General features: G+C 46.3%; 1 protein-coding gene across 1 annotated transcript in view; it reads left to right on the plus strand.

Moving 5' to 3' along the window:
* Positions 1-2,930: 2,930 nt before the first annotated feature.
* The window catches only part of CUNH19orf81 (chromosome unknown C19orf81 homolog), a 13,386-nt gene continuing 6,441 nt past the window's right edge, over positions 2,931-9,875 (plus strand). Inside the window, exon 1 of the mRNA XM_028785812.1 lies at positions 2,931-3,347. Within this exon, the coding sequence (XP_028641645.1) occupies positions 3,038-3,347 (310 nt within the window). The 5' untranslated portion in view covers positions 2,931-3,037. The remainder of the gene's footprint in view (positions 3,348-9,875) is intronic.

Genomic DNA, 9,875 nt, shown 5'->3' on the forward strand with positions numbered 1-9,875 from the left:
ATGCACATATATAAAATAGCCAAGTAATGAATGAAATATATGTATGCATCTGTGTGTGTCATACACGTGTGCATCTGTGTCATACACATGTGCATCTGTGTGTCATACACGTGTGCATCTGTGTGTGTCATACACGTGTGCATCTGTGTGTCATACACGTGTGCATCTGTGTGTGTCATACACGTGTGCATCTGTGTGTGTCATACACGTGTGCATCTGTGTGTCATACACGTGTGCATCTGTGTGTGTCATACACGTGTGCATCTGTGTGTGTCTGATTTATTTATTTATTTACTAATTTATTTATTTATTTACTAATTTATTTATTTATTTATTTATTTACTTTTATTTATTTTTAAGAACTTGGGTTGGGTTCCAGAGAGAGAAAAGAGAACTGAATTTGGAGAACTGATACTTGTTCCAGATACTTTTCGATTGCTGTGATAAAATGCTGTTACCAAAGGCAACTCAAGGAAGGAAAGGGCTTATTTGGATTACACTTCTAAGGCACAGTCCATTACTGAGGGAAGCCACGGCAGGAACCTGAAGGCAGGAACCATGGATGAAAGTTGTTTTCTAGCTCACTTGCAGACCCAGGCTTCTGCTTAGTGATCTTAAAAAGTCCAGGCCCACCTGCCTGGGAATGGTACCACCCAAGTGGGCTGGGTCTTGCAACAGCCATTAACAATCCATACTCTGAGCTAGACAGTTTTTCAAATAAGGCTTCTGATGACTCTTAAGCTGTGTGGAGTTGACAGTTAACCAGGACAGAGAACTTTCACCAAGTCATTTCACTGGCAAGAGACAAGAAACTGATCTCAGACACCATGAATATCGTGGGTTGAATGAGATGTTCCCCACGGTTTTGGACATTAAATACTTGGTGCCTAGCTGTGGCACTGTTTGGAGAGTTTAGGTGTGGCCTTGCTGCAGGAAGTGTCTCTGGGGCAGACTTTGAGAGTTAAAAGACTTGGGCCATCCCCAGTTTGCTCTCTGATTCCTGATGACAGTTAAAAATGGGAACCTTCAGCTTTCTATTCCTGCAGCCACAATTCCCTGCCACCACTGATTCTTATCCCTCCGAAATTAAAAGGCCACGTAAATCTTTTCTGAGCTGCAGTGGTCATGGTGGTTTTTGTTGTTGTTGTTTTTTTGTTTTGTCTTTTTTTTCTTTTGAAGATTTTTTTTTTATGTATATGAGTACACTGGTACGTCAGACACACCAGAAGAGGGCATCCGATCCCATTACAGATGGTTGTGAGCCACCATGTGGTTGCTGGGAATTGAACTCAGGTCCTCTGGAAGAGCAGTCAGTGCTCTTAACCGCTGAGCCATTTCTCCAGACATGGTCATGGTGTTTTATCACTGAGCCTGTATTCTCCTCTTCTACATACTATAGTCTACAAGGAATAGGAGGAGCAAGGTCCACAGGGCTGGGGTTGCATTGTTAGATACAAGAGGTTCATTCATTCATTCATTCATTCATTCAATGCATATGTCTCTGGGCAGTGAAAGTGACATGCGTGGGCTTAGGTGTTCCTGTGGCCACGGCAGTCAAAAATGTTCCTTGTCCTACAGAGATGGAATTGGAAAAGACGGCTGAATGAGAGAAAGGGAAGATTCAGGGAAGAAGCAGAGTAGTTGCATTGTGTACACAGGACTCGTGTTCAAATCCCCAAACCACATGTATGCAGAGACTGCTGGTGTCCACCCAGGGTTGTGCTCACTGGGGGACGTACCCATACCCAGGAGAAACGTTGCAAATCATAGTTACAGAAGACGGAATGAGATCATTGAAGTATAGCCTTTTAAGTGGCCAATAACAGCCAGCCATAGTGTGGCACAACTTTAATTCCAGCATTTGGGAGGCAGAGGCAGGCCAACTGTGTGTAGGCCAGCCTGGTCTACATAGTAAGTTCGGGGTGGAGGGGGTACATAGTGAGCACTGTGTTGAAAAACACTAAACACCAATCTCCCTCCCCCAAACAAAACAACCAACCAAAACCAGCTACATTGACTGAAGTTTAGGTTTCTCAATTTGTAACAAAAATGGAGAGCTTCAGGCACAGCTGGATCCAGCCATGTTGTCTTCCCTCCATACCTCTTTGCCTTCAGGCAAGTTCTGTATCTGCAAGATAACACGGTGGCCACGCCTACCCTTAGAGAGAGAGAGAGAGACACCTTAGCTGTGCTCCTGAATCTGGATTGACTAAACTTGGCTCAGAAAGCAACAGTGACAACAAAGACCCCTTGGGAAGGGAGAGTAGGACTCTATCCTCAGAATGGGCATAATGACACATTCCTATCATTTCTGATCCTGGAAGGCAAGGGCCTGCCTGGATGAGGGAGTTCAAGACCAGACTGAGATACACAGGCAGCTATTACGAGGGAGAAACAAGCTACAAAAATGGAGCCTGGTGGTGCCTAGACGAGACAGCTAAAGGTTTCCCAGCCCCCTTGCTTCACAGTCCCATACTCCATAAAGGACAGTCTACCCAGCTCCTGTCTGCATAGAGCCCCCAAGCCTGACACTCAATGCCACGTTTCTCACATTCAGGAATAAGAGCCCCAGCCTTGCCCTCACTTTCGGCACCATGGTAACCAGACCCTGCCTACTGTCCCCTCCCCCTCTAGAGAACTCGATTTCTGTTTGTCTCCAGGAGTCTAGCCGGTGCTGAGCAGAGGGCAAGTGGGCTGAGAGGGGAAGAGAGAAGGGCGGGGCGGCGGGGGTGGAGGCAGAAGCAGCTATGGAAGAGAGACTGAGGAATGGGCCTAGAAGAAGGGGAACGGGAAGTAGGAAGGCTCAGAGAGGGTGACAAGATTGAGGAAGGACTGCAATGAGGAGAGGGCAATCCAGGGGCCTGGGGAGGTACTGGGGAGGCTGATGGAGAAAAAGACCAGGGAGGTGGGGGAGAGGGCAGAGACTTATGGGAGAAACCTGGAGGACAACTGGAACAAGGGGTTGAGAGGGAGGCAGACAGAAAATTGGGAAAACCGGGGACAGGGATGCTTCAGGAGGGGTGAAGAAAGAGAGGCCATGAGACAGGAAGCGATGGGGACGGAAGAAGAGATTCAGGAAAGCAGGATGTGGGGCGCACACCGAGTCCCAGAGGTTAGGGGAAAGCGTGTGTCCTTATGGTCTCAGCCTTCCAGTTCCGTGTTTGTCCCTCGTGGTTTCAAAGAGCAAGAAGCAGGAGTCCAGGGAAAGAGCTGGGGTGTGTGGCCCAGTACGAGCACCTCGCCCCATCTTCCTGGACCTCCCCCGACCCGCCTCTCCAGGATGCAGCCAGAGATGGAGCCTTTCATCTCCCCCAACGTGGGGGCCTGCAGCTCGCACAGGGAGACAGGTGAGCAGATTTGGGGGCCGGCGAACCGGCCACACAGTTGGTCCTCGAGCCTCGAACTACATTTCCCAGGAGCCCCTGCCTTTCTCGGGCTGGTACTCTGAGTACAGAACTGCGTTGTCTTGGGGGGATTCTGCAAGTCTCTGGGCAGTGTGGTTAGCCTCAAACTACAACTCTCAGAAGATGTTACAGTTCCCCTACTAATACTCTGAGCTCATAATACTTTTCCCAAAAGGCTCCCTTGCCAATAGTCTGGAATCAAGACTACATTTCCCAGAAGGCCTTGCAGATCCCTAGCAAGGACTGGACTACGAACTACATTTCTCAAGGAACTTTGCAGGTCATCCGTCAGTGTTCTGGGTACAGAACTACATTTCCCACAAGTCCCTGCAGTTACTGGGCTAATTAATAATCTTTTAACACGCAGTACTGCAGCTATCAGAACCTACTTCTGGGCCCAAAACTACATATCCCATGAGACACTTACAGTTCCCAGCTAATACTCTGATTTAGAATTCCAGTACCTTCACCCTCTGCAGTGCCCTGGCAAATACCTTCGGTTTACAAAGAATTTACCATGAAATGCTGCAGTGACCCCGCTAATAATTCTGGGCCCAGAACTGCAGTTCCCATGAGTCTCCTGGGCCTCAACAATGCCTGAGTCTTTTCTCCCAGATACGTCTATTCCTTGGTCTTACACAGTAGTTCAATGTCTTCCTGTCCTCAATCCCTGATTCTTATTTTTAGATGTCCCCACCACAAACCCAGATGCAGAACTAAACCCTAGGTGCCAATCTTCCACCCCAGCCCCACTCAGACACTCTCTCATCATACACCCCACTTCCACCTGCCCATCATCCCTGTCTTACTGTCTTTGTGTCTTTTCTTTGTCCGTAGTTTTACAGTTTGCCACAGGGACCTTGTCTCCCCGTCATTAAGTCTCTCTGCTTCACCTGGGCTCAACCTGGTTCCAGGGAGTCTTCCTAACAGCAGCTAGATTATAGCTGTCTCTGCTCATGTCAGCATTAGGCTTGCGGGTTTCAGCACAGTTCATTTCCCAAATGCTGAGTGACATCCCAAGAAGACTCTGGATGGCCATGAGTAACTGAAGCGAACTATGTAAAAGTAGAAATGGCATTGTTCTACTAAGAAGCACAGAGAGATTAAAACCAGTGACACCGTTAGGGACCCAGTTTCTTTCATCTCTCAGAGTTTTGATTTGAGATACATTTCCTTGGTGTACCACATAACTTAGTCTTGCTTATCTCATGGTCACGAAGCAGCTGCTACAATTCCAACCATCCTTTCCAGAAGTCTTCATTCTTAGGGCTCCCTAGATGTCCTCTCCCACCATTTCAACTGCAAACACTAAGCTGTCCACCTTGTCCTACCTAGTAAGAGGAACAAGGTGATCTTATTCCAGCTCTAGCTGCTGCCGAGGCCCATTTAACAAGAAGCGTTGCTCCTGGGGCTCGAGCAGTCCCAGTTGTTTGGATGCTTACCTGGTGGAGAAGATGAACTGGACTTGGAACATTTTGGTTTAAGCCTAATGAATATTTCTGAGTACCTGAGGACAGAGCTATAAACCTCAAGACCAGGCCCCATGTGATCGCCTTCCTTCATCTAGACCCCCCACCTCCAAAAGACTCCACCGTCTTCAAAACAGTGCCCCCAGCTGAGTATCATTTGTTCAAACGTGTGAGCGAATAGGGACTTCTCACATCCAAACTACAAAATTTAGCAAATTCCTACAGTCTTTAAGTCTCACTGTAGACTACACCTCCTCAGGGAAGCTTTCTGTGATTGCCCCACGGAAGAGTTTCCTCTCTGCTATTAAACTGGAAGTTCTCAGCGGGCAAAGTGGATACCAGTCATTTGGCTAATAATTTTTTTAAGTTTTCTGGTGAAAGGGTGTTCTCCATTGTCCTCTGAGATACATAGGAAGCACAGGGATGATGCTAAGGGGTGAAATTCTTGCATCTAATTAATTAAAATTTTTTTCAGTGTTTGGGATCAAACCTAAAGATTTGTGGTGTCAGACAGGTGCTCTACCACTGAGCCACGCCCCCAGCCCCTCACTGGGGATTCTAGGCAGGGGCTCTACCACTGAGCCAGGCTCCATCTTCTCACTGGGTATTGTGGTTTGAATAAAAGTAGCTTCTAGAAGCTCATATATTTGACTGCTTAGTCACTAAGGAGTGGAACTTTTTGAAAGTGTCAGTAGATGTGGCCCTGTAAAGAATCTGTGTCTCCGGGGCCGGGATTGGAGGTTTCAGATGCCCATGCCAGCTTTACCCCTCTTTCTTGTGGATCAGAATGCAGCTCTCAGCGACTGCTCCATGCTGCGTGTGCTACTGTGTGCCCTCGCATAACAATGGACGGAGTCTCTGAAGCTTTGAGTGAGTCCCCAGTAACAGTGGCTGTAGTCATCTCATGCCTTCACAGCCTTAGAACAGTGACTAAGACAGAAGTTGGTACTGGGAAGCAGGATATTGCTGTGACAGGGCTGACCAAGCTACTTGTTGGTGGAATGTGGACTTTGGGACATTGGATTTACAAAAGCAGTTGAATGCTTGAAGGGGAGCTTAGTGGGCCGTCTTAGTAGGAACGTCTGACGATGCTGAGGGCAATTAGAACTGTGGGGGCCAGCTCAAGAAGTTTCAGAGGAAAGTAAATAACGAAGAGACCATTTATGGTGGTTTGAATAATAATTGCCCCCATTGCCTTGTTTATTTGAATGCTACATCCAGGACTACTTAGAAGGATTAGGAAGTGTGGCTTTATGGGGTAGGTGTGGCCTTGTCGAAGGAAGTATGTCATTAGGGAAGGGCTTTGAGTCCCAGAGGCTTTTTCTTTTCTTGCAGATCCACAAGTAGAACAGCTCCTTCTCTAGGCTACATCTATCTGTGTTCCTCCGTGCTCCCTGCCTTGATGACAATGCACAAAATCTCTGTGCTGGAAGCCAGCCCCAGTTAAATGCTTTCCTTTACAAGAGTTACCATGATCATGGTGTCTCTTCACCAGCAATAGAACATTGTTGACTAAGACAACTTTCTTATGTTATTTTGGCAAAGAATGTGGTGTCTTTTTGCTCTTGTCCCAAATATCTGTCCTGAATATCTGCCTGAGACGAAATTGAAGAGTTTTTAAATTAATAATGGCTTTAGCAGAGGAGATGTTAAGACAGTCTAGCATCGACTGTATCATGTGGTTATTACTATCTATCTATCTATCTATCAATCATCTATCTATCTATCTATTTTATTGAGACAAGGTTTCTCTGTGTAGCCATGGCTGTCCTAGAACTCATTCTGTAGACCAGGGTCCTAGAACTCATTCTGTAGACCAGGCAGGCTGGCCTCAGACTTAGAAGGCTCCTGCCTCTGCCTCCTGAGTGCTGGGATTAAAGGCATTGAGAACCACTGCACAGGCTAATAATCACTCTTATGCAGATAAACAACGAAAAGGAGCAATCTGGACAAAGAGAAATACAAAATATACACATAGAAGGGGAAAGGAGCAGCAGGAAGTGTAATGGAGTTAAGTCCAGTGCTCAGGGAGACACAGTGTTTGAAGGAAAGCCTGAAGCTAAAGAGAATAAAGGGAAAGGGGACCTCCAGGCAAGACCCCACCCAGCTAAGCTTTCAACTTGTGAAACAGATTCAAAGGAGAGCTTAAGTAGAGAAGGGAACCATCAATAACAGAAAGTCAATGTAAATGTACCTGACTGAGGTGGCCATGTTCCAGCCCCAGCAAGCAGCACAACTTGGCACTTTGAGCCACATGGTTTTGGTTTTAGAGTCAAGGATATAAGTAACCGTTATGGACTCTTCCTCTGCAGCTAAGGAAAGCTGCTGACGTCAGGTCAGGCATGTGCAGACGTGTCCTGCATGGAGGCCAGGAGAGGCCATTGCATGAAGCTGTGAAGGTAAAGTCTGGGTTGTGTTGGAGACCTCAAGATGCTGGAAATGCCAGAGCTGTGGGATAGCTGCTGACAGGGAGCAGGTGGAGCCTGTCACCAGACTGTCTTCACCCACCAGCTTCTGAATAATAACACAAAGACTTCTATTTATTTATGAAGCCTAGACCTTTGAACTTGAACTTTTGAACATTTCTTGTTGGGATTGTATGGGTATGGGTACTTCTGAAGTTGGACTGAATGCATTTTTGCATTATGATATGGCTCTAAGCCTATGGGGGTCCGGGAGTGGAATGAGGTTTGAATAAGAATCGCTCCCTCTAGGCTCATGTATTTGAAAGCTTAGTCACCTAAGGTGTGGCCTTGTTGGAGGGAGTGTGTATTAGGGATGGGCTTTGAGGTTTCAAATGCCCAAGCCAGGGCCAGTCTCTCTCTCTCTCTCTCTCTCTCTCTCTCTCTCTCTCTCTCTCTCTCTATCTCTCTCTATCTCTCTCTATCTCTCTCTCTCTCTCTCTCTCTCTCTCTCTCTCTCTATCTATCTCTATCTCTCTATCTCTATCTATCTCTATCTCTATCTCTATCTCTATCTCTATCTCTATCTCTATCTCTATCTCTATCTCTATCTCTATCTCTATCTCTCTCTTGCTCTCTCATCTTGAAAATCATAATAGAGCTCCCGGCCCCTTCTTCAGACCCACTCCTACCTGCTGCCATGCTTCCTGCCATGATGCTAATGAACCAAAGCTTTGAAAGTAAGCAAGTCCCCAGTCAAGTCCTTTCTTTTATAAGACTTGCCTTGGTCACGGTGTCTCTTCTCAGCAACAGAACAGTGACTCAGACATTGGGGGATTCTAGGCAGGTGCTGTACTGCTGATCTAAAGGCTCAGCCTTTGGTTATTTGAGGCAAGGTCACAGTTTTTAGCTCAGGCCAGCCTTGAATTTTTGAACTCCTTGTGTAGCCTTCTGAAGAGCTGGGATGATAGACTCTGGCCACCAGGCCTGTTAATTTGTGTACCTGTGTGGTGCGGGGAAAGCTATGAAGATGCTCAACCAATGAATAATATACTTATGCCAATTCAATGCATAATTATGGGGACTAGAAGTGCTGTTGTGGCTTGGAAATAGCTGGTGCGTTTTTAACATCCCCTTTCCTGAGAAATCATTCTCATTCTTCACAGAGATCTCTGAGGTTGTCATGCCACAAGTGACCAAACACATACTTCCAGGGCATAGATTTCCTTCTAAGTTATCAGGATAGAAATTCACAGAGTTTTAATATTGAGAGTTATACCCTATGGCAAGATTAAGACAATAGTTTGATTCTCTTAGCAACTTCTCCTAGCAACATTTCGCTGCAGTGTGAGGAAGTTCTCTGTGTTTCACATGGGCTGCCCCATTACATTTGGGGGGGGTGTCATTACACAGACCGTAAATTGCAGACACAATCTCATTTTTACCAATTTTGACTTCAGCTGTATCTTTGTATGAGTGTGTGTGTGTCTGTGTGTATGTGTGTAGGTCAAAGTTGACATCAGATGTCTTCTTCAGTCACAGGCTACTTTCTTTTTTGAGACAGGATCTCTCACTGGCCTGGAGCTCAAAGATTCAGTTAGACTGGCTGACCAGCGAGTCCCAGTGATCTTTTTTCATCTCACCAGCACTGAGATTATAGGCTTATATACTGATTATGTCCATCTCTTACATGAGTTCTGGGGATCACACTTAAGTATTCATGCCTGAGTATTATCTTAGTTTGTTTCCTGTTGCAGTGACAAAATACCTTGACCCCCCCCCAAAAAAAAAATTAAGGGACAAAGGGATTGTTTAGTTCACAATCCCAGGTCTATGACATCAGGGAAGTCAAGGTATCTAGAACCTGAAGAAGCAAAAGAATCTATCCATGAATGCATGGTGGTGCTCTGCTCGCTGTCTCCTCCCTTGTTCATACAATCTAGATCCTGTGTGTAGGGAATGGTGCTGCCCACAGTGGGTGTGCTTCCCACTTCAGTTAACATAACCAATTCCCACAGACACACCCACAGAACAACCTGATCTGGACAGTTCCTCGCTGAAACTTTCTTCCAAGGTGATTCTAGATTGTGTCAAGTCGACAATTAAAACCATTTGTCACACAAGGCAATCACACCACTGACTGAGCCACCTCCTTAGCCTCATCCAAATGGCTGGGACTTTTTAAGGACGCATATCCACCAGGCCACAATGACAGATGGCAAAATTCATGATTCTTCTCGGAGCTTCTCCTGTGTAGTACGGATTTACATTCTTATGTCTAAATCCGGACATAAATCTCTGACTTATGTCCCAATCTATTTGCTTGGTTTTTTGTTTGTTTTAATTTTCATTTGGTCTGACAGAGTTAGGAGTCCAGCAGTTTACGCAATGGATGCAATGCATGTCCCCTGGGACCTTTCCAGGTGACACTCATCCTGGACCAGCTCTGCACTTGGTACTTTCTAGGACAAGAACACTGAGGCTTCGACTGGAAAGATGGCTCAGTGCTTACAGCTCTTGTAGAGGACCCACGCTCAGTCTCTATCACTCATGCCTCCCTACCCACTCCCTCCCTACCCACTCCCTCCCTACCCACTCCC

This window comes from Grammomys surdaster, unplaced genomic scaffold, assembly GCF_004785775.1.
Source record: "Grammomys surdaster isolate TR1022 unplaced genomic scaffold, NIH_TR_1.0 125349, whole genome shotgun sequence".
In the NCBI taxonomy this organism is placed as follows: domain Eukaryota; kingdom Metazoa; phylum Chordata; class Mammalia; order Rodentia; family Muridae; genus Grammomys; species Grammomys surdaster.